At 43.2% G+C, this 24,962-nt stretch overlaps 1 protein-coding gene across 1 annotated transcript in view; it reads right to left on the bottom strand.

Moving 5' to 3' along the window:
- cog3 (component of oligomeric golgi complex 3) overlaps positions 1 to 24,962 on the bottom strand; it is a 73,306-nt gene that overhangs the window by 28,200 nt on the left and 20,144 nt on the right. The window contains exons 6-14 of the mRNA XM_080204188.1: positions 23,206 to 23,298; positions 22,845 to 22,970; positions 21,316 to 21,396; positions 18,410 to 18,453; positions 17,807 to 17,933; positions 8,957 to 9,048; positions 6,653 to 6,792; positions 4,827 to 4,987; positions 2,192 to 2,300 (exon numbers count right to left, since the gene is read on the bottom strand). Of these exons, the coding sequence (XP_080060314.1) occupies positions 2,192 to 2,300; positions 4,827 to 4,987; positions 6,653 to 6,792; positions 8,957 to 9,048; positions 17,807 to 17,933; positions 18,410 to 18,453; positions 21,316 to 21,396; positions 22,845 to 22,970; positions 23,206 to 23,298 (973 nt within the window). The remainder of the gene's footprint in view (positions 1 to 2,191; positions 2,301 to 4,826; positions 4,988 to 6,652; positions 6,793 to 8,956; positions 9,049 to 17,806; positions 17,934 to 18,409; positions 18,454 to 21,315; positions 21,397 to 22,844; positions 22,971 to 23,205; positions 23,299 to 24,962) is intronic.

The raw sequence follows: 24,962 nt of genomic DNA, 5'->3' as shown, positions 1-24,962 counted from the left end.
GAGATAAATGAATTTAATAAATGGAATCAAACAGTGTAATATCAAGGAGGCATTTGTGACCCTACCACCCAGCAGATTCTATGATATTTACAAGGCCGAGTTATTTACGCTCCATGACGTGGCCAAGATTCCACCATCTCCTGAACAGATGGCTAAGGATATTCGCTGAAAGCTAACAGGGTCCTTCTTCAATATGAATGCAGGCCCCGATGACACTACCAAGACTACAATTTGAACTCAGGCCTGAGTTGGTGAGTTGCTGTGACTTTCCTGTCAAGTCAATCCAGGTGAAGATCAGCCTTTGAAGGTGAAAAATACAAGTGGTTTTCCTCCCTTTCTGGAGTCTAGAAGGAGAAAATGTATTCTCCTAGGTCCAACAGTGAATGCTTCCTGGGTCCAGATTCCTCTCCCATCCCAAACATAAAACCTCACAACACACTTCTGGATCCCCACCCCACCATTTACCTTGCATCAGTAACTGGTTTCCCAACCACTGAATTGGCTGCTGCATTGAGTTGATTTCCTTCCCACTCCACGTGGGAGAAGGAACTCTTATGTTAACAAGATCTAGGAATCAAAACAGCTCAGGCCTGATTTCTATGACAGTTGATGAGTTTCAAGCTCACCTCACCATCCACCTATCCAAAACTCCCACTCAGTTAAACTCAGGGCTGCCAACACATCAATTAACAAATCTAAAAACTAGAATACATCACAAAGCAGAAAAGAAAGAACATGGATTCATAGCATATTTCTCATGGCCTCAGGATGTCCCAAAGTGTGTTAAAACTGATGTACTTTTGGAATATAGGCCCTGCTGCAAAGTAGGGAAGGTGCAGCCAATTTACACACAGAAAACTCCCCCATACGTCAGTACGATAAATGACTAAATCGCCAGTATAACAGGTGTTGGACGAGGACTGAATGTTGGCTTGGACACCTGAGGATTATTTTACTCTTCCTCAGAATGTGCCAGAGGATCTTTATATCCACTTAAAGGAGGCAGTGGGGGCCATGGTTTATTGTTTCACCTGAAAGACAGTTCTTCAAACAGTGCAGCATTCCCTCAGTGCTGCACACACCAGTCACTATGAACCTTAACAAAACATGAGCTGATCAAAGTGTTGGCAAAGATTGGTGGAAGGTAAATAACATTTGACTCATCCATTCAAATTTTTGAAGAGGTCAATAGCAAGATGGACAGGGGAGTGTTCACACGGACAGACTTCCAGAAAGCATTTTGATAAGCTTCTGAAAATAGCATTATTAACAAATGTGAAAGACAGCGTAACCTTGTGGGATGGATTGCTAATTAGCTGGAAAGTAGGAAATAGAGAGTACAGTATGTTTTCTGATTGGTAAGGTAAAAGTGAAAGTTACAAAATGAACACAGACAGGAAGTGAGCAGGCTAGATGAGTTCAGTGCTGAGAAATATTAGATCATCCACTTTGGATCTGAAAATGACGAATCAGAATAAGTTCTTAAAGTCCATTCGAAGACCATAAGAAATAGGAACAGGTGAACGTTGTTTGACCCCTCAAGCCTGCTCTGCCATTGAACAGGATCATGGCTGATCCGACATTTCTCACGTTCACTTTCCTGCCCTTTTCGCTGTAACCCTTGATTCTTTTATTGATCAAAAATCTATCTATCTCAGCCATAAATATCCACAAGGACTCTGGCTCCAAAGCCCTTTGGCAAGGAGTTCCAAAGACTCTCAACTCAAAGAAGAAATTCCTCCTCATCTATGTCTTAAATTGGTGCCCCTTTATTCTGAGACTACGCCCTCTGGTCCAAGACTCTCCCATAAGGGGCAACATCCTCTCTTCATTTACCCTGTCAAGGCCCTTAAGAACCCTACGTTTCAATGAGATTACCTTGCAATTTCTAAATTCTAATGAGTACAGTCCCAACCTGTTTAACTTTTCCTCATAAGTCAATCCCTTCATATTGGGAATCATCTTCTTAAAGTCTAATATGAGAGGTGTGGAAACACCCTGGATTACATTTCATTCACTTTGCAACTTGATTGCATTTTCCAGTATTAAATGCTGCACTTTCTAAATCACATGGACTCTTCAGAAAATTCTGCTACTTTCTTTATGACTACAGCTCAAAAGTAGCAACAACGTAAGTGGTGGCAATTTAATTATCGGCCATGAACCTCTGCTGGGTTGTACAGCACGGTACCTGATTTGATGACATTTTTAGCATCAGGATCTTCGAGTTGAACCTCTGCAAAAGATGAATCCGCTGCAGACAATCTTTTTTGCTCCTCTTTCAAGCTCTGTGCAATTTGCTGCAGAACAGATAACAATTGCAAACACAGAATTAAATCACACCATATTCAATTACAAGAAGAAGTGAAGATCATATTCATCCCCTGTGAAAACTACACCAACAGCAATTTAGTCACATTCTTATCATTTATCTTAAGAGTTGACTTATCTCTAATCTTCTACAGCCGGATAAGCTCTTCCCAACATCTGTGCTCATCCGATATTGACCTCATGCACATTCCCCCATTTTAATCAATCCACCATAGTGGTCACGGCTTCAATTGCCAAGATGCCAAGTGCTGAAATAGCTTCACCAAAATTCTTCTCTCTCCTCACCTAAAATGCTTTTAAAATCTACCTCTGATTAACCTTTTGACCATTTTTCCCATTATTTGTTGCAGTCCTGTGTCAAATTTAGTTTAGGGGATGTTTTATTATGTTAAAGATGCAACATAAATTTATGTTGTTGGTGTGAAAAGTGCATTGATAATGAAGATTCAGTTACACCCCTTAAATTTATCATTGTGGATTAAATTATCTGAATAGCTTTGTATACACTAGCCCCGAAATCTCTCGAGTACAGAATCTAATTCTGTAACAGAATCTAAGCTTAAAATGATCAAAGAATTTGATGAGGTAGATAAAGAGAAACTATTTCCTCCTGGGGAGAACCCAGAGCAGAAGAACAGAACCTCAAAGTTAGATATTGGGCATTCAGAGGTGATGTTAGAAAGCAGTTCTTCACACAAGGGGAGAGTGGAAATCCGAAACTCTCTCCTCACAAAATCTGTTGAAGCTCGATCAATCAAACATTTCAAAACTAAAACAGATGCAATTTTGTCAGACGAGGATATGAAGAGTTACAAAGCCAAAGTGGGTATAGGGAGTAAGGATACAGCTCTGTCATGATCTAACTGAATGGCTGCACAGGCTGAAGAAGATGAAACTCCGGCTCTGATGTCCTTATAAAGTATTACAATCTTTTTCACTCTTACAACTGCCTTTAGTTCATTTAATTTAATAACCATATTAATAAAACCATATTAATTGAGTGTGATTAAATGGTTTCTACAAATAGTTCAGTCTTTGCAGAATCGCAGAATTATTACAGCACAGAGTGAGGCCATTTGGCCCATTGTGCATGCACAGACTCTCCAAATGAGCATTATGGCTTAATGCCGTTCTCCTGCCTTTTCCATATCTCTGTACATTGTTTCAATTCAAATAATCATCTAATACTCTCTTGAATGCCTTGATTGAACCCCCCTCCATCACACTTCCAGGCAAAGCATTCCAGACCCAAACCACTCGCTGTGTGACAAAGGTTTCTCTTGCATTATATTTGCTTCTTTTGCAAATGACTTTCAATCTGTGCCTTCACATTCTTGACCCTTTTACAAACAGGAACAGTTTCTCCCTATGTACTCTGTCCAGTCCCCTCATGATTTTGAATATCACAAACAAATCACAGAATCCCTACAGTGCAAAAGCAAGCCATTTGGCCCATTGAGTCGGCACTGAGTCTCCGAAAGAGCATCCCACCTGGACCCTATCCCAGTAACCCCATGCACACATCTTAGGACACTAAGGGGCAATTTAGCATGGCCAATCAACCTGCCATCTTTGAAGTATGGGAGGAAGTCAGAGCACCCGGAGGAAACTCTCACAGACATGGGGAGAATGTGCAAATTCCACGCAGACGATCACCGGTGGCTGGAATGGAAGTCAGGTCCCTGGCACTGTGAGACAGCAATGCTAACCACTGAGCCACCATGCCACCCAATTGCCACAATTTTATTTTCTCCTTATATTGGTACTCTTGTGAAGTGTCCTGATGAGGGTTAGACAAAAAACTTTGACATGTCCCTTTTTCAGCAATATTGCAAAAAACAATTAGAACTGCTTGTAGAAAAAGTGTTTACTTCCTCAACACGCCTATTCCTGATTCTGCATTCCTAGGATCAAGACCCATACAGACTTGAGAACATATTATAGGGAGAGAGTTCAGTGTTGTGTCTAGGAAGTGCTGCATTGTGAGTGGTACTGAATTTATTCAGTCACTAAACCATGGACCCATCTGCCTGCTCAGTAGAAGATCCTATGTCAATGTCCGAGCCAGCAGAAAATTCTCCATCTATTGGCCAACTCTTTCCTTTGGCTCAGATGTGACAAATAACAAACAATTCCTTTGTTCAGCATTTCAGTTGTTGGGAACTGGCTGTGCACACGTTACCTGCTGTGTTTTCCTGCATAAATTACCACACTATAAAAGAATCAGTTGTCACTGGGTCATCTTGAGGCACGATAACAGAATGTAAGTTCTTGCTTTTTATGCATCCCCCATGAGGTAGAGTACCAAACAGAAGAAAAAAACCCAAGTAGACAGAGAAATCAGGCTAACATCTGGAAACACCCATCAAGAGAGAAAACAGACAACTTAGAGAGACTCTGTTAACAGCTTCCATTAGGATCCAATGCATGTGGATTGCAAAGGGTATAATGCAAGGTTAAATATAAACTGTATGAATTGTAGAAGATTTATCTACCTCCATCATTTCCAATTTGTCAGGGTACGCCAGGTCACCAGGTGCAGGTTTGTAGCCCAAGATATCAGTCTGAATATAGATGTGTGTCCGATAGACTAGACGCTCTTGTACATCTTCCAGCATCTGCTTCGCCACTGCAGAAAAGGCACCCAGTTGATCCACTGAACAGAGATAGAAACAAGGGTGTTACTATTTCAAATGGGCAATTGGATTAAAATATGTTTTGCCACTTTAAGCCAAATCTTAGACTTGGAGCAGTAACACTAATCAGCTGTGGAAATAATGGGATGATTTTCAGTGTGTGTGTGCTGACAGAGAGAATGGTGATGCAGGCTGAAAATCCGGAGAATCAGGAAACATGATTCTCTCTGGAGAGATCATAGTCTGTGATTTCCCCTCCTCCTCGCTGGTGACATAATGAGGCCCACAAAGGACGAAAACTTCATTTTAATGTATTTTAATTAATTTACATATAATTATCAGGTCTCTACGCCATACCCGAGCAAACGTGAAGTGATGCAATTGGAAGGTCTACTGCAGAAGTATACAGCAAATAGCAGAGCCCTTAGAAATATTAGCATACAGAGGGAAATAGGTATGCAGATCCACAGTTCCCTGAAGGTGGCAACTCAGGTGGACAAGGTGGTCAAGAAGGCATATGGCATGCTGGCTTTCATCAGTCGGGATGTTGAGTATAGGAATTGGAAAATCATGTTGCAGCTGTGTAAGACTTTGGTTAGGCCACATTTGGAGTACTGTATACAATTCTGGTCACCAGACTATTGGAAGGATGTTGATGCATTGGAAAGGGGGCAGAAGAGATTTACTGGGTGTTGCCTGGTTTGGAGGATATGGACTATGAAGAACAGTTGAACAAACTTGGATTGTTTTCACTGGGGTGTCAGAGGATGAGAGGTGACCTATTAGAAGTTTACAAGATTATGACAGGCTTGGATCGAGTGGATAGTCAGAGTCCTTTTCCCAGGGTCAAAGGGTCTATTTACTCAGGGTCATAGGTCGAAAATGAGAGGAGGAAGTTTAAAAGAGATGTTTTTCACACAGAGAAATGATGAATGCCTGGAATGTTCAAGAGGCATCTGGATAGATACATGAATAGGGAATAGAGGGTTATGAACCATGTAGCTGCAACAAAATATTAGATGAGAGAGGCATCTGTGTCAGCACAGACTTGGTGGGCTGAAGGGCATGTGCTGTACTGTTCTTTGTCCTATTTACCCCCTTGCCATATTTTCAAAAAGGTTTATAACAGGCTCACCCAGACATGAACCTGTCTGTCATGTGGATCCCCGCTGGGGCATAAAGTTGATACGGCCCCCCGGTAGAGGGAAATGGTCAGGCAGTGCCAGCCTGTGCAAGACGGCACTGCTGAGACAGACCCTAGGGGGAGTGGGGTGGGGTGGGCAGGGGAAACAACACACATTTATTTGTGGTGGTGGGGCGAGCGATGTGGGAGCACTGGAGAATTATGCAATGGCTGTTTGAAGTAGGGGATGGGATGCGAAGCACCGCCAATGACAGTTTCAGGGTTTGGGGAAGAAGCGTCGGGGTGGGGGTGGTGGTGGAATGGCATACCAGCTATGATCATTTGTGGGGGATTGGGAGAACAGTGATGCCAGTTTTGATTGCAGGGGCAGTTTTCAGTCAGATCCTGACACTTTGTCTTTTTTTGGTAAGATTCCTCCCACCGCATGTGTTCATGAAGGGTATGTAAGATCAATTGTGTGTTGTTTACAAGACTACCAGGTATGGGTCTTGTCTCAAATGTAGCACAGTTTCCAGAGATCTCCTGCTAGCTCCCCACCAACCATTGTTCTGAACGTGGTCCTCCAGCATCTCATTCTTCAGAATTCCGCACAGCTCTGACAATGTCTCCAGATGATTGATGTGGATGATGAGCGGTCGGAACACATCATACCACGAGAGGCACAGTTTCTCCAATAGCTCACTATAGAAGGAGAAAGGACCAGGGCCAGTGTTACAAAGACATTCACCAGATTCTTACAAATACAACATTTCAAAACAATTGAAACCACTCTTCATGGCAGCATGAACCAATCCAATGAGCAATTGAGCTGTATGCAGCGGGCTGACCCGGCAACCACACGGTGGGTTAAACCAGTGATCACACAGCGGGTTAAACCAGACAGCTAACCCAGCAGTGAGTTAATCGCAGATCACGAGGAGCCTGCTGATCAGAATTAAGCTCCACATTCTTTGATTTAAGAGGGAGAGAAAACATAACTCTAATAAAATAAATGGGAAAGGAGTGAGGGAAGGTCAGCAGCTTTTTTTAATGTCAGCTGGACTGGGCAGAACTGCCTGAAAGGTGGTGAAAGTTGGTTCAATGATAACTTTCCAAAGAAAACTTATCGCCACACAATAGGAGGGTTGTGACTGCACTGGAGAAGATGCAGAGGAGATTCTCCAGGACACTGCCTGGCTGGGGCGTTTCAGCTGTCAAGAGAGACTGGATTGGCTGGGATTGTTTTCCTGGAGCAGACAAGTTTGACAGTGGGACATTATTGAGGTGCATAAAATTCTGAGGAGTATAGATAGGGTGGATAGGAAGGAACTTTTTCCCTTTGCAGAGAGGTCAATAACCAGTGGACATCAGTTTACGTTAAGGAGCAGGATGTTTATAGGTGTGAGGAGAAACTTATTCAGCCAGAGGGTGGTGGGAGTCTGGAACTCACTGTCTCAAAGAGTGGTCGAGGCAGGAACCCTCACAACAGTTAAGAAGCATTCAGATGAACACTTGAAATGCTGTGGATATGCCGGCGTTGGACTGGGGTAAACACAGTAAAAAGTCTGACAACACAGTGTTGTCAGACCTGGTGTTGTCAGACTTTTTACTGTGTTTACCCCACTTGAAATGCTACAGCATACAAGGCCATGGACCAGGTGCTGGAAAATGGGATTAGAATAGATAGGTGCTTTATGGCTGGTGCAAATGATTGGGTTGAAGAGCCTCTTTACGCGCTGAAGGACAATGGGGAAGAAGTGGGGCAGTGGGACTGATTAAATGGCCTTCTGATGTTTATTGGATTTGAGAGATCATTAATCTGAGCACTGTATAACAAATTAGAACTTAGTGCAAAAATAGATTTGAGGGTTTCAGCTCAATGAAGAATATTTCAGCGTTTAATTAGTTTACAGCTTACCTATGATTGAACAGGGCAAACCATAAGTGACCAACTTTGATTTTTTTTTTAAATAGATCCAATGCAGCATTGGTCAAGTCTCCACCTAGCAAGTGCCTCTTGTAATTGTTTTGTTTTTGTCATTGCCACCAGTTAGCTATAATAATTGCACTTCAATGAGAGAGAAACAGTTGATAGAAGCTACTTGAATACCTGACATTGCACAAAATCAGCGAACCTTTTTAAATCAGTAAATACAATAGAGGGGATTAATGAGGCGCAAAGAACTTATTGAACTGTCCAAAACAGTTAGCATGCCTTTAATACATTATAAGCAATGCTTTTGTAATTGACCTCTACTGCAATGCCAAATGATTAACACCATAGGCAGCTGCCCATGAGAAGTGTAGATGCTAAGTGTTGGGGGCTGTGCTATAAGAAACTACAATACTAAATGTGCATTCCAGGGAATACAATATCTCAGATTGTTCCTCACCCAAATATAGCACTTAATACACCAGTATCATTTCCAATTCCAATTTATTCTGGTTAACTCTCATTTAATAGTATAAAAGGGGAGAGCAGCTATGGCCATCTGGACTACGGTGACTTTACCTTCTATGTAAGATGCAAGTCCAAGGACGTGTGGATTAGGTTGATTGACCATGCTAAATTGCCTCTTAGTATTAGCGAGATTATCAGGGTAAATATGTGGGGTTATGGGGATAGCGCCTGGGAGGGGGATTGGTGTCGATGCAGGCTTGAAGGGCTGAATAGCCTCTTTCAGTTGGGATTCTGTGATATAAGGAAGATCTTGCATCATGGGGATTGATAGAAAGGAATGTAGCAAACACACCCACTGTCAAATTGATTCAGTAAAGTCATTCAGTAGGAATGCAATGACTTGACGTTCCCATTTTAATGACCAGGTCAACAACAAGACCTTGGATCGCGCCAAAAATAACTTACTCTAGTTTGGGAGTTGGTTTTGTAAAAAATTCATTGTATAACCGATGTTCATCTTGACAGACGTGAACCAGAAAAGCACAACCACTGCGAACCTGGAAGAAAATGCAGAATTATTGCTTGTTTATAGTACAGATACACTCTTTCAAAACCAGCTCTCTAAAGATCAGATAAAAGCAAATGACTGCAGAGGCTGGAATCTGAAACAATCAGAATCTCTCCCGATGGATGCTGTCAGACCTGCTGAGATTTTCCAACATTTTCCATTTGTGTCCAATACCCGTGTTGTCCAAAAACTGGACCTTTTTAAGAATGTGCCATGCATCATTTAAGTTTTTTTTTACTCAATTACCAGGACAATTTGGCTAGGTGCTGCATGATGCTGGACTTACCTGCTTTGCCACTTGCACACCAACCTATTCCCGTGCTCCAAGAGACCCAAGGGGCACTCGCTTTTACCAGTCATGGTGTAAAGTCTAAGATCTAGGAGATAATGTTGGAGCTGTGCGGTGCCTTGGTTGGGCCACAGCTGGAGTAGTGTGCAGTTCCAGTTACCTCACTATAGAAAGAGTGTGATTGCGCTAGAAGGGGTGCAGGGGAGTCACCAGGATGTTGTCTGGGATGAAGTAGAAAAGACTAAGGGGGATATGACTGAGGTGTATAAGATTACGGCGAGTAGGGAGCAGCTGCTCTTGGTTAAGGGGTCATTCACAATGGGACATAGTTTTAGGATAAAAGGCACGAGATTCAGAAAGGATCTGAGAACAAAAAAATTCACTCAGAGGCTGATGGGAATCTTGAATGCACTGCCCGTGAAGGTAGTGGAGGCTGGAAACATTATAACATTTAAAAAATATTTGGATCAGAACTTGAAATATCATAACACTCAAAGATATGGGACAATCTGCAGGAAAATTGAATTAACCTGCTTAGAGGTTATTGCAGAAGGTCAGGGGACATGGAGTTGGGGGTAGGGTGTTAGCGTGGATAGAGGACTGGTTGTCAAATAGGAGGCAGAGAGTGGGGGTCAATGGGTGCTATTTGGATTGGCGGTTGGTGACTAGTGGAGTGCCTCAGGGGTCGGTGCTGGGGCCTCAGCTATTTACCATTTATACAGATGATCTGGAGGAGGGAACCGAGTGTTTGGTGTTGAAATTTGCTGATGACACCAAGATTGGTGGAACAGCAAATTGCGCGGAGGGTGTGGAGAGTCTACAGAAGGATCTAGATAGGCTGGGCGAATGGGCCAGGAACTGGCAAACGGAATTTAATGTTGGCAAGTGCGAGGTGGTCCACTTTGGTAGGAATAATGGTAGGAAGGATTATTACTTATGTGGAGAAAAACTGCAGCAGGCGACGGTGCAGGGGGACCAAAAACCCAGCTTGCAGGTGCAGCAGGTGGTCAGGAAGGCGAATGGGATGCTGGCCTTCATAGCGAGGGGGATTGAATATAAAAGTAGGGAGGTCTTGCTGTGGCTATACAGGGCATTGGTGAGGCCGCAGCTGGAGTACTGTGTGCAATTTTGGGCGCCGTACTTACGCAAGGATATTTTGGCCTTGGAGGGAGTGCAGAGGAGGTTTACTAGGCTGATTCCGGAGTTGAGGGGGTTGAGCTATGAGGAGAGGCTGAATAAACTAGGCTTGTACTCGTTAGAGTTTAGAAGAATGAGGGGAGATCCCATTGAACATAAGAACATAAGAAATAGGAGCAGGAGTAGGCCAACTAGCCCTTTGAGCTTGCCCCGCCATTCAATAAGATCGTGGCTGATCTGTCGTGGCTCAGTTCCACATTCCTGCCCTCTCCCCATAACCCTTAATCCCCTCTCTCATCAAAAACCCATCAACCCGCGTCTTAAAAATATTTAGCGAGGCAGCCTCCACCACTTCAACAGGCAGAGAATTCCAGAGATTCACCACCCTTTGAGTGAAGAAGTTCCTCCTCAACTCTGTTCTAAACCGTCCCCCCTTTATCTTGAGGCTATGCCCCCTAGTCCTACTGTCCTTTCTGAGCGGGAAGAGTCTCTCCACCTCTATCCTATCCATCCCATTCATCATCTTATACGTCTCAATGAGATCTCCCCTCATTCTTCTAAACTGTAACGAGTACCTTGTCAAATGCCTTCTGAAAATCCAGAAAGACCACATCCACCGGCTCTCCTCTATCCACCGCCTTAGACACATCCTCATAGAACTCCAGTAAATTTGTCAGACACGACTTCCCGTTAACGAAACCATGCTGCGTCTGCTCTATCAAGCAGTTCCCCTCAAGATGCCTCGCTATTTCCTCCTTGATGACGGATTCTAACATTTTACCTACAACAGACGTTAAACTAACCGGCCTATAATTCCCCGCCTTTTGCCTGGCACCCTTCTTAAACAACGGCGTAACATTAGCCGCTTTCCAATCTTCCGGCACTTCCCCGGAATCCAGCGACGTCTGGAAAATAACCACCAAGGCATCCACTATCACCTCCGCCATTTCTTTCAGGACCCTCGGATGCATTCCATCCGGTCCTGGGAACTTGTCCACAATCAGCTCCTCCAGTCTGTCGAGCACCATCTCTCTAGTAACAGTAATGTCATCGAGACCCTCCAGTCCTACCACCTTTCCATCTCTAACATCTGGCAAATTATTCACGTTCTCCTCCGTGAAGACCGAAACAAAAAAGTTATTCAAGACCTCCGCCATATCCCCATCCCCTACCACTAAGTCCCCCTTCTCATCCTCTAAGGGACCAACGTTCACCCTAGCCAGCCTCTTCCTTTTTATATATTTATAAAAACTCTTGCTATCCTTTTTTATATTAAGCGCTAGCCCAGCTTCATAGTTTCTCCTACCCTCCTTTATCAACTTCTTTGTCAATCTTTGTTGACATTTAAACCTCTCCCCATCCTCTTCTCGCCCACTACTCTTAGCTACTCTAAACGCCTCCGCTTTTGATTTAACACTTTCCTTCACCTCCACGGCTTATTACCTCTCCACCTACGGTCCTTTTCGACCATCGGAATAAATTTCCGCTGAGCACCAAGAAAGATCTCCTTAAAGATCCTCCACTGCTCCTCAGCAGACCTACCTTCCAACGCGCTCCCCCAGTCCACATTCGCCAACTCTTCTCTCATCCTACCGTACTCCCCTTTGTTCAAACAAAGGACGCGTGTCCAGGAACCCACTTTCTCCTCCTCCATCTGCACCAGAAACTCCACCATACAATGATCACTCTCCCCAAGAGGATCCTTCACCGCAAGTTCCCTAATTCTACCCGCCTCATTACATAGCACCAGATCCAAGATAGCTCGCTCCCTTGTCGGCCCCAACACACACTGTTCAAGGAAACTATCCCGGCAGCATTCCAAGAACTCCTCCTCGAGCCCACCGCGTCCAACATGGGTCGACCAATCAATATGCAGATTGAAATCCCCCATAACTACGGCCGTCCCATTCCTGCACGCCACACTTATTTGCGCGTTAACAGCCCGCCCCACCTCCAGATCATTATTGGGGGGCCTATAGATGACACCCACCAGCGTCTTCCTCCCTTTGCTGTTCCTAATCTCTACCCACAACGATTCCGCCTTCTGCTCCTTGGCTCCAATATCATCCCTCGCTACCACCCTGATGCTATCCTTAATCAGCAGAGCCCCTTTTCCCTCCTGCCTATCCTTCCTAAACACTTGATACCCCTGGACATTCAGCTCCCAGTCCCTGTCACCTTGCAGCCACGTCTCTGTAATGGCCACCAGATCATATCCATTTGTGTCGATCTGCGCCACCAACTCATCCACTTTATTCCTAATGCTTCGCACATTCAGATAAAGCAACTTCATCCCAGCCTTCACCTGGACCTTATTTGCTGGAACGCCACCAATCATACTCACGCCCCTTACTCCCTCTATTATTGGGACATCCTCGGCCTCTATCCTTACCTGTACCGTCTCCTTAACTTTAGACCCCGTAATGTCACCTACCCTCACACCCTCCCCCCCCCCCCCCCCCCAATTAGTTTAAAGCCCTGTCTACAGTCCTCTTTACACGATTAGCCAGCACTCTGATCCCAGCACGGTTCAGACCAACCCCATCCCACCTGAACAGGTCCCACCTACCCCAATACTGGTGCCAATGCCCCATAAATTCAAACCCATTCCTCCCACACCAATCCCTGAGCCACCCATTCACTTCCTTAATCCTATCAACCCTACGCCCGTCTGCACTCGGTTCAGGCAGTAGCCCAGAGATGACCACCTTGTCGGTTCTACTTTTTAATTCCATTCCCAGCTTTTCATACTCCCTCCCCAGATCCTCAGTTTGCATTTTGCCTACGTCGTTGGCACCCACATGAACAACTACGACCGGATTCTCACCCTCCCACTCCAGGTTCCTCTGCAACCCAGATGCGACATCCCGGACCCGAGCACCAGGCAGACAACACACCCTTCTGTGCACTTTGTCATTGTGACAAAGGACAGTGTCAATACCCTTCACCCCACTATCCCCAATTACAACTACGTTCCTTTTCCCCTTCTCTTTGCCTATGGCCTGCTGCATCACTGTACCGTGTGCAGTCTGCTCACCGACCTCACCTCCCTCGTTCTCGTCCAGACTGGAAGCAAGAACCTCAAACCTGTTATGCAGCTTGAGAGGCTGAGGCCTCCTCTCCCCACCCTCCTTCCTCCTCTCAGCAGCCCCCTCTTGTTCCTGACCCTTAGAGTTAGCCAGTCTGGGGGGGTGGATGTTACTTGCACCCCATTGACAATGGCACCCTTTCTCCCCGATGAGCCTCAGCGTCCGTAGCTCAGAGGCCAGCTCATCTACCTTGAGCTGGAGCTCCTCCAGCAACCTGCACTTACTGCAGACATGGTCACTGGGGAGGACCCTGGGGTCCACCAGTTCCCACATCATACAGAAACCACACATCACATGCCCCTCCATTATTCACTGCAGTAATTTTGAAAATTTCCACACGAACTCACCTGGCCCTTTTTCTCCCTAGCCCTTTTGATATTAAGCCCTAATAGCTCACTCTGCTTCCCTCTCACTCCACTGCCCGCTCAGATGCTGCCCGCTGTCTACACCAGGCCGCCTTTTAAACCTGGCGCTGATTTAAAGCTGGCTGGCCCACAACTCCTTCTAACCACTCCCTCAGAATTCTTAAAGCAGTAAATACAATAAAATAAATGCTTTAAACAGTTCTACAAAGAACAAAGTGCTTTAAACTTATTTAAACAGGTTTTTAACAGGTAAAATCTTATCTCTCTCTGCTCCTTCACTCGTCTGCACCAGCAAACAATGCTGAGACGTAAAAATTGAGACGTATAAGATGATGAATGGGATGGATAGGATAGAGGTGGAGAGACTCTTCCCACTCAGAAAGGACAGTAGGACTAGGGGGCACAGCCTCAAGATAAAGTGGGGGCGGTTTAGAACGGAGTTGAGGAAGAATTTCTTCACTCAAAGGGTGGTGAATCTCTGGAATTCTCTGCCCGTTGAAGTGGTGGAGGCTGCCTCGCTAAATATTTTTAAGACGCGGGTTGATGGGTTTTTGATAAGAGAGGGGATTAAGGGTTATGGGGAGAGGGCGGGAATGTGGAACTGAGCCACGACAGATCAGCCATGATCTTATTGAATGGCGGGGCAGGCTCGAAGGGCCAGATGGCCTACTCCTGCTCCTATTTCTTATGTTCTTATTAATTGTGGCTATTGTTAGTGTAGATGTGATGGGCCGAAGGGTCTTTTCTGCGCTGTATGACTCTATGACCCTTGACCTTCACCCAACCTGTGGTGGCCCAAACCACACATTATCCAAATTGCCTGACCCAAAATTAAACAAAATCCAAAATCTGGCACAGCCTGGCTGCCGGTTTTGAGAGCCTATGCATGTCTTCTTCACTCAAAGGATGGTGAATCTCTGGAATTCTCTGCCCGTTGAAGTGGTGGAGGCTGCCTCGCTAAATATTTTTAAGACGCGGGTTGATGGGTTTTTGATAGGAGAGGGGATTAAGGGTTATGGGGAGAGGGCGGGAAAGTGGAACTGAGCCGCGACAGATCAGCCATGATCTTATTGAATGGCGGGGCAGGCTCGAAGGGCTGGATGGCCTACTCCTGCTCCTATTTCTTATGTTCTTATGTCCTATTACATATTCTGCATATTACATGATCAAAAAGTTTAATTTAAAATCAAATTAAACACAGTAAATCTCGGCAATCTTCCTTTTTGATTTTTTAAATTCATTCGTGGGACATGGGTGTCGCTGGCTGGCCAGCATTTATTGCCCATCCCTGGTTGCCCTTGGAGGGCAGTTGAGAGTCAACCACATTACTGGTTCTGGAGTCACATTACTCCTCTGCAAAGTTTTATGGAATCTTTTCCTATGTTTCTATAAATTAATAAAAGGAATGTTTGAACTAGAGATCTATAAATTGTTGCAATATGAAGTGAGTTGACTGTGCAGTACCATGTGACTGCAGTAGCAAAATTACAAACTGTTAATTTAACTCGAGACTTTAAATCAAAGCAATTTATTCTTTTGGGCACAGAAGTGACTAAATGTCATATTTTCATTGGTGTCCCACTTCCCACTTGCAAAGCCAGAAGGAACACTGCTTAAAGACCTCAGAGCCAGTTAGCACCACTTGCCTTAAAAAAAAAACTACCATAAGACATGGGCACACTTCAGAAACATTATAACACAGCAGCATTCCCTCATTTAATGAAATCTCAACACCAAAGGTTTGTAAGACAGAATACAGGAATTCTTTCAAACAAGACGTGGAGATGCCAGCGTTGGACTGGGGTAGGCACAGAAAGAAGCCTCTCAACACCAGGTTAAAGTCCAATAGGTTTATTTGATAGCACAAGCTTTCAGAGCGCTGCTCCTTCATCAGACGAGATTCACCTGGTGTAGGAGCAGCGCTCCGAAAGTTCATGCTATCAAATAAACCTGTTGGGTTTTAACTTGGTGTGGTGAGACTTCTTACTCTTTCAAACAAAGCAGCAATTATATGCAAAGCCAGGCTATGTAAGAGGAAAATCAGCAAGCATTTTTCACACAATAGGTAATGGAAATCTGGAACACTCTCCCCAAAAGTCAGTGGATGCTGGGTCAATTGAAATGATCAAGACCGATTACGATAGTGTTTTTTATTAGTAGGGCTATTAAGAGGCATGGATCCACGGTAAGTAAACGGAATTGAGGTACAGGTGAGCCATGATCTGATTGAATGGTAGAAAAGGAACAAAGACTGAGTGGCCTGCTTCTGTTCCTATGTTAATGCCTCTCTATTGGCACGTTGCAAAAATGATAAGCCCATTTATAATGCTTTTGGCATAGTAAAACATTACATGGAACTTCACAGAAGTATGATCAGAAAAGACTCAACACTGAGTAAAAAGGTTGAGAGCAAAAAATGGAGAAGGAGAGGCCATGAAGATTTGAACCTAAAGGTTTTAAGCTTGAATGTGTTTGGTGATCAGGGTCCAATGTAGGTCAGCGAGCAAAAAAATGACAACTACAGAATTTGGGATGAGCTGTAATGAATGGATGGTGCAAGACGGGTGCCAATCAAGAGCTATGGAACTGTCAAGCCTGCGGGCGACAAATGCGTGGCTGACGATTTCAGCACTTGGTGAGCCGAGACAATGTTACAGAAGTGGAAGTAAGTAGTCTTTATGTTGTAGAAGACATCGAGTTTCAAGGTACAGAAATCTTTGAGATTGTATTACACACTAATATTTCATCAAGTGTTGCATTATGTAATTGTATTAGTTCTGCATATTAATATTAATATTCCCTCAAAAGCAGTTGTATTATACTAATTGTATTGCATGCTAACACTCTGACTATTAGACAGTGGCTCAGTGGTTAACACTGCTGCCTCAAAGCGCCAGCCTTGTGTGACTGTCTGTGTGGAGTCTGCACATTGTCTCCGTGCTTGCGCAGATTTCCTCGGGGTGCTCCAGTTTCCTCCCACAGTCCAAAGATATGCAGGCTAGGTGGATTGGCTGTGCTAAATGTGCTGGGTTATGGGGATAGGGAAGACATTCTTTTGGAGAGTCAGTGCAGACTTGATGGGCCAAATGGCCCCTTCTGCATTCTAGGGTTTCTATGGTTCTATAGAATTGCAACATTACACAGCTATAACTTCATTTCTTTTGCTACTTGTCTTTCATTTAACAAAAATGGACGTTAGAAGTAGAACACAATCCCCAATATTGTGGAGAGATGCATAGTGGATTAGGCCTTTGTAGGAGACGAATAAAAATATGAGGGAAAGTCTCACCTAAAGCTGGGCTTGACAGCCTCACAGGAATTAATGACAGAGCAATATTGAAATTTCTACAGTAGGCCATCTGATCCACCTCAGTGGTTGAATGTTGTAAAGAGGGGAGGAGTGATGAGTATAGAGGGGAGGGAGCAACACATTACTTTCTTTGCACGTCCAGTGACGATACGTTATTACATTGTTCCACAAAGAGGCCATGTGCTGACACACTACACCCCACACAGCGAGTTCCCATTCTTACGCAGAGCACTGACACCGAGTAGCTGTCACTGCATGATCAAACCAAGCCAACAAAAAAGGATAAGAATGGGCTGAAAGGCTCATCTTTTCAGGAGTTTTGTTCATTATGAATATAATCGAGAGCAGCTAATGAATACATTTAAAAAGACCGTCTTTAGATGTCCTACTGACCAACTCAAAACTAAGAATTGTTAAGTGCTGACATCCAATACATTTGTAAACAAATAATGGTGCAATTAATTACCAACACTGGAGAGCATGTATATACATTTTTAATTTGCATGACAATAGCATTGTTTTTTTTTAAGATTGTTAACAGTATTCAGGACTCATACCAGTGCACAGTGATCCCTGTTATTTTGGCTGGTCAGGTCAGCAATAGTGGAGGCAATGCTTGGACCAAGTAGTAGTCCCCTCTGATCCAGGTAGCATTGGTGGATTTCACTCAGTAGCTGCTGATACCTAGTGGAAGGTGAAATCTGATTTAAAATTAAGTTCATAAACCCTAACCTCCATAGCAAAAAACTATGTTATAAATTCTACTAATTCAGAAGTACTTGATTTAGGTTTTTTTTTAAAGAGAGTCCTTTTGAGGATGATACTGCATGAGTAGAAGAGTTTTCCCTCTATTTGTGGCACGATTAGTAACACATATCCTGTTAAATTGGCCAACCCACATGAAGATGAAGAAGGTGATTCCAAAATTGCATTTCTTTCATACAGAGAAACTGCTACTCATTAGCTAAATAATCCATCAAGACAAGTGTGTTTCTTTTCTAAACCAACATTTCATTGATGATGAACTCCTTTAGGAGTCCCTTTACATAATAACCTAGTAACACAGTGTAGTAACATACTAGTTTACATGATAATATTGAAGTCTAATAAGAACACTAGCTCAACAGTCACTGAATATGGTACAAGGCGAACATACTTACTCTGAACTTTTTTCAGTTCTTTGCTCTATCTGTTCAATTAGAGACTGCAAAAGAAGAAAAAAGTCATATCTAACATATTTAAATGACAAGTATAAATACCATCAATTACCTAAAAATATCACCCAAAACACGCAACAGTTTTGTATCAGCTGTGAATCCTTATAGTGGGTCGGATCTCAAACAATGACGAGACAGAGTACAGGAATAAGATAGAGAATCTGGTGAACTAGTGCGGCAATAATAATCTCTTCCTCAACATCAACAAAACGAAGGAGATGGTCATTGACTTCAGGAAGTCGAAAGGAGAACATGCCCCTGTCTACATCAATGGGGATGAAGTAAAAAGAGTCGAGGACTTCAAGTTTTTAGGTGTCCAGATCAACAACCTGACCTAGTCACCCCATGCCGACACTACAGTTAAGAAAGCCCACCAACGCTTTTACTTTCTCAGAAGACTAAGGAAATTTGGCATGTCAGCTACGACTCTCATCAATTTTTACAGATGCACCATAGGAAGCATTCTTTCTGGTGATAACACAGCTTGGTATGGCTCCTGCTCTGTCCAAGACCACAAGGAACTATGAAAGGTTGTGAACATAGCCCAAACCATCACTCAAACTAGCCTCCCATCCATTGACTCTGTCTACACTTCCCACTGCCTCGGCAAAGCAGCAGCATAATTAAGGACCCCACGCACCCCAGGCATTCTCTCTTCCACTTTCTTTCATCAGGAAAAAGATACAAAAATCTGAGGTCACATACCAACCGACTCAGGAACAGTTCCTTCCCTGCTGCTGTCAGACTTTTGAATGGACTTACCTTGCATTAAGTTGATCTTTCTCTACACCCTAGCTATGACTGTAACACTACATTCTGCACTCATTCATTTCCTTCTTTACGAACAGTATGCATTGTCTGTATAGCGCACAAGAAACAATACTTTTCACTGTATGTTAATACATGTGACAATAATAAATCAAATCAAAAATCCATTTACTATTTGTAGTAGGACAACCCAGAGAGCATGGGCTGCAGCAGGAGAGGAAAGAATGGAAAGAGTTAAACATGATGTGGATATGCCAGCGTTGGACTGGGGTGAACACAGTAAAAAGTCTGACAACACCAGGTTTCAGTCCAACCGATTTATTTGATAGTAAATTCATAAGTTGGTTGGACTGAGTGAATTTACTATCAAATAAATCGGTTGGACTGAAACCTGGTGTTGTCAGACTTTTTAAAGAGTTAAACAGACAGCCTGACAAGGGGGGTGGTTTAGAACGGAGTTGAGGAGGAACTTCTTCACTCAAAGGGTGGTGAATCTCTGGAATTCTCTGCCCGTTGAAGTGGTGGAGGCTGCCTCGCTAAATATTTTTAAGACGCGGGTTGATGGGTTTTTGATAAGAGAGGGGATTAAGGGTTATGGGGAGAGGGCGGGAAAGTGGAATGAGCAGCGACAGATCAGCCATGATCTTATTGAATGGCGGGGCAGGCTCGAGGGGCTAGATGGCCTACTCCTGCTCCTATTTCTTATGTTCTTATCTACACTCACTGCAGGCAGACACAGGGCAAATTACAAATAACTACAGCCCAGGCGTCATTAAACAGTCACACCCCAGGTGAGATCTTTCCGAGGTTGCAGCAACAATAAGAGAATTGATACCACTTATCAAGACTCCACAATGTCTAAAAAAGTCATTGTGCCTCTGAAAAACTAATCAAGTATCGGGGAAATGGGGACAAATAGCACACCTTTGAAATCAGCTTGATAACTACAGTGCTTTGTATTGCAAACAGGTAGACAGGATATGTTCTGAAAATGATTTAAAGATAAAGCACAAAGGACACAGCAAAACAGAACTTTAACAAATTTAAAGTACAATTTGATGAAATAATCGAAACATAGCCTTTGTGATGCAAAAATGTGTAGGAACCTATGAGTAGCTCAGGAACATGCTGGAATTACAGCTGAGTATTGCTCTCCCAAATGCATGTTGAATAAAGCTGTTTTTGTTGAAGTTCTATATGGTCTTGGAAGACTCAGTTTGTTCATTCCCTCCAACACCATTAATTCAATCACTGCTCACACCTGCATCACTCAATGCTCTGGCTATGCAGTGAGTTCTGAGGAGTCCCGCCTGATGGGTCACAAGATACACTGGCAGCACAAAGAGTCCTGGATCCCAGCACACTGTGCCACAGACTGTTGAGCTGATTGTGTCACAAGTTGCTGTCCATTCAGAGTATTGTACCGCATCACACACAGCTGATATTCCACATCTTGTCAAACAAGATAGTTCTAAAAATATATGAAGTAATGTTTTTGTGATATTTGTCCCAATTCTTCAATTTGTTTGTCTTTAAACGTATGATACTTAGTTCATAATAGGCAGGTTGTTCTGAGAATCTATAGGATATTTCTCATGTATATAATGAAGAAACTGTCCTTGTCTTCCTGTAATAGGTTGCTTCTCCCTACTCCCTCATTCTTTGTCTCACTCTCTGATTTCCTACTTCTTGATTATTTTCTTTCTCGGCTAAGTTCATTGTGATTTCTGGCTGTTTTGCCCACTCTTGCTGAAAACTTCAACAGTGCTTCCCTTTGTCTCCTCATATTGTATAATGTCTCCCAACCCCTCTATGCGGTTCTCACATTGCCAAGATCTGACAAGTAACATCGAGTTTGGAAAGGCCTGGGAAGCAAATTCCAAGAAAAGAAATACCTTTGCCTACTTATCAAGGTTTAAATGAATTGCCGGTTGGTGACTGGTACCTTTCTCTACCTGTCCCTTTTCAATGAATTAGTTAACAGATAGTTCGAGCAAGTTAGGTGAAAGCACGATAAACACAATGTCAATAATGTGAAATTTTCCCCATGGGTGTTTCTAAACATCTTCATTTCCACTTACCCGCACTTTAGGAGCTGCTGCTCTGAACTTCACATAGAATAATGTAAAAGCATTATCGGTGTTTGATGTAACTGAAGGGTCCTGTCAGAAAAAAATCAAATTTAAGAAACTAACTTAACATATACAATATGATTTGGTTGTGGTTCTGGCCACTTTATCTTTCAAACAGCATCATTAAAACAGATTATCAGGTCTCTGCTCTTTGGGCAACTGTACTGAGAGAAAACTGTTTACAAAGATTCCCATTTTCAACAGGGGCACCACTTTAGAATATTTTATTGGCTGTCAAGCGTTTTCAGATGTTGGACATTGTGAAAGGTGCTATATAGAAGTTTGTTGTTTTCGAATTCACTCAGTCTCTGTATTTTCAGTGATGCCCCTTGTTTTTAATGTGGTCACATAACTTCACATTTACCATTGACCAGAAATGGAACTGGACCAGCCATATAAAAACAGTGGTTAGAAGAGGGAGTCAGAGTTTGGAATCTTGCGGCAAGTAACTCAACCCCCGACTCCCCAAAGCTAGTCCACCATCCATAAGGCATAAGTCAGGAATGCAATGGAATACTTTCCACTAGCCTGGATAGTTGCAGCTCCAGCAACACTCAAGAAGCACAACACCATCCAGGACAAAGTAGCCCATTTGGTTGGCATCCCATCCACAAACATTCAATCCCTCCATCATCAACATTTAGCAGCAGCAGTGTGCACCATCTACAAGATGCATTGCAGAAACTCACCAAGGCTACCAAACCCAGGACCTTTAACATCTCAAATGACAAAGGCAGCAGATGCACAGGAACACCATCACCTGTAAGTTCCCCTCCATGTCACTCACCATCCTACACCACATGGCCTGCAACAGCTCAAGAAGGCTCCTCACCACTACCTTCTCAATGGCAAACAGCAATGGGTAATAAATGCTACCAGCAACGCCCACATTGCACAAAAGAAAAACAAAAAGTATATACAAGGCCAAACAGTTTCCTTAACTTTGGAATTCTGTGACCAGTTTTTAAGTTGCCACTGTTTATGCAAAAGCCTCATTTCCCAGATTGGAAGCAGAAGGTAAGATGAGAGCTTGAGTTAAACATCTTTATATTCAGAGCAGAGTGCCATGAGGATCTACATAATGACAGAGAAGGTTCCACTTCCCGAGTGTCCCAGACCTTTAGTCAGAGAGGTACAGACAGTTGAGTCTGGTATCTCCACTAGCACAGTAAGAAGTCTTTATTTGGTAGCACGAGGACCAGCGCTCTGAAAGCTTGTGGTTTGTGCTACCAAATAAACCTTCTGGACTTTAACCTGGTGGTGCGAGATTTCTTACTGTGCTTACCCTAGTTCAACACTGGCCTCAACACATCATCTCCACTAGCTACATAATCTGATAAAGCACCTTGTAAATCAGATAAATACTTGTAAGTTGTTCAATAAAACGCTGTACTAAACTAAACATCACTGCAATATTTGTATCTTGAAACATCACATGAAGACAAGTTATTCAATCTGTATTATAGTAACAATCTTACCCTTTTTGTTAAATGTGTGGAGAGGTTCTGAAGTGTATTCACAGTGTAGGTCTTCATAAGATGCATAGCTTTGGATAGGCATTGCTTAAACTTTGCTAAATAAACAGGATAATCTCGAAAACTAGGCTGTAAACAAAGCAGGTCATAATTAAATCTCTTCATATCACAATGAAGCCTTTCAATAAAGTACTTAGAGCTATATAGTTACACAGTTCAGTCTAATACAGACCCAGTAACTTCCCCCAGACCGACGAGATACTTTAAATCCTCCTACCAAAAAGCAAAAGCAGTGACTGGGGATTGTAACTAAATGTGGCCTAGTAATAGCAGTGTAAAACTGTCTTCCAAGAAAATGACTTACATGTAACGACACATAGGTTATACAGTCATCTAACTTGGCCAGTGTCGGTATAAATCCTTCACTGTTCACAGATAACGTGGGTGAATTCAGTTTCTAGGAGGAAAGCAAAATATATCAACATGTCATTTCTGCTCCATTTACAAGTAAATGCATTAAGGTTTGAAAGGTAGGAACAACAATACTCATTTCTAACTAGAACACATTCCCACTGCAAGGAATAAGTGGTCAATTTCCATTTAGACACCTTCCCTATAATATGTAACAAATGAGTCATATATTTGTACTTTGACATATTCCCAATTTTAAAAATTTTCTTTAGACAGACGCTGATACATGCACTAAAACGTGTTGGGAAATAGTGAGACCTATAGCAATTCTAAGTCTCACCCAGAAGGGGACAAGTTATGCATCAATTGAAACTTCCAAAACAGAGACCAGTAGATTTTGTTAGACAACAGCAAAGATATGAAAAGAGTTTAGATGCAGAGCAGCCATGATTTAATAGAATGGTACAAAGGTTCAAGGGACTGAAGAGGAGCTTACTCCGGTTCCTATGCTCCCGACAATGTGCTATGTGTAGGGCTTCTAATATTGCTAGCAGATCTAGTTACACTAGTTGCCATCACAACCATGGCAATAGTTTTGATTCTGTCTGCCCCATTGCATACCACCTGCATTGATTCAAAGGGTATATTAAAAAAAATCAAAAAAATCTCTTCAGATCACAGAGTGAAAATAGACTTAGCTTGTTAAGACACTTAACAGTTTGGAAGGGCTTTCCATTTGTTTTGAAGGGTGTAGGTTGATACTGGTAAAGCAATCCTCATCATCTATGCTGATGACAACCAGGTAGGAACAGGAACCATTCGTAGAGATTAGGGAGGTGATTCTCCCAGCTTGCTGTTCTAGCAGAGGCCGGAAGCCATTTAGCGGGCTCCCCACTGGGTTCCACAGCCTCCACACTTCTCTGGCTCTACATTTTTGCAGTTAACAGTTCCATGCTGATTTCCATATTTAAATTTGAATTTAAATCCAATTAGCGGGCCCAGGACTGAAGTCTCCGGGCCCACTCGAGTCTAATACCTCCCCCTGCCAAGAGTGGTTCCCTCCAGCGGGATTTAGGGAGGGGTCCACGGGGCTGGCCAGTGATCAGGAAGCCAGCAGTGCAGGGCCATTACGCATGTACCGATTTTGGCGCTGACAGGTTGGCGCATGCACAGTGACTTGTTCAGTGCTATACTGCAGGCCTCTCCAGCGGGAATAGGCCCTGCCCACTGATTTTCAGGGCGAATCTCGCTCGGGCACTGTGCAGTCCTTAGAATGTGGGAGATTCATTCTGAAAATCACGCCAAAAAAAACAATCGGTGGAAGTTACTCTAGTTTTTATGCAAATTTGGCACTTAAATTTTTTTGGGAGAATCACCCTGCCCCACCCCCCCCCCCCCCTCAGATTGGTGGGGCTTGGTTGGGAGTGGGAAACAAGAAAGGGAAAATTCTTCTCTCCATCAATCAGCATTCTTTTTTGATTTAGCCCACAGAAAGAGAATTAGCTGAATTCAATTCCAACATTTGACAAGGTGAAATTTCATCTTACAACAACATCTGGATAATTTGCCCAGCATCATAACAACTAGGTTACTATGCTCTTGTGTCATAAAATTAGTGAATGGTTCAGTACTGCAGGAAGATTCAGACACTTGGGTCTTCAAGTAGGAAAGAGGGTTGGTAATTCCAGCACTCATCCAGTCACTGCTGGA

Source organism: Carcharhinus amblyrhynchos, chromosome 15 (assembly GCF_965287045.1).
Source record: "Carcharhinus amblyrhynchos chromosome 15, sCarAmb.v2.hapA, whole genome shotgun sequence".
In the NCBI taxonomy this organism is placed as follows: domain Eukaryota; kingdom Metazoa; phylum Chordata; class Chondrichthyes; order Carcharhiniformes; family Carcharhinidae; genus Carcharhinus; species Carcharhinus amblyrhynchos.
The sequence above is the reverse complement of the archived record's forward strand: the minus strand, read 5'-3'. Positions and strand labels throughout refer to the sequence as shown.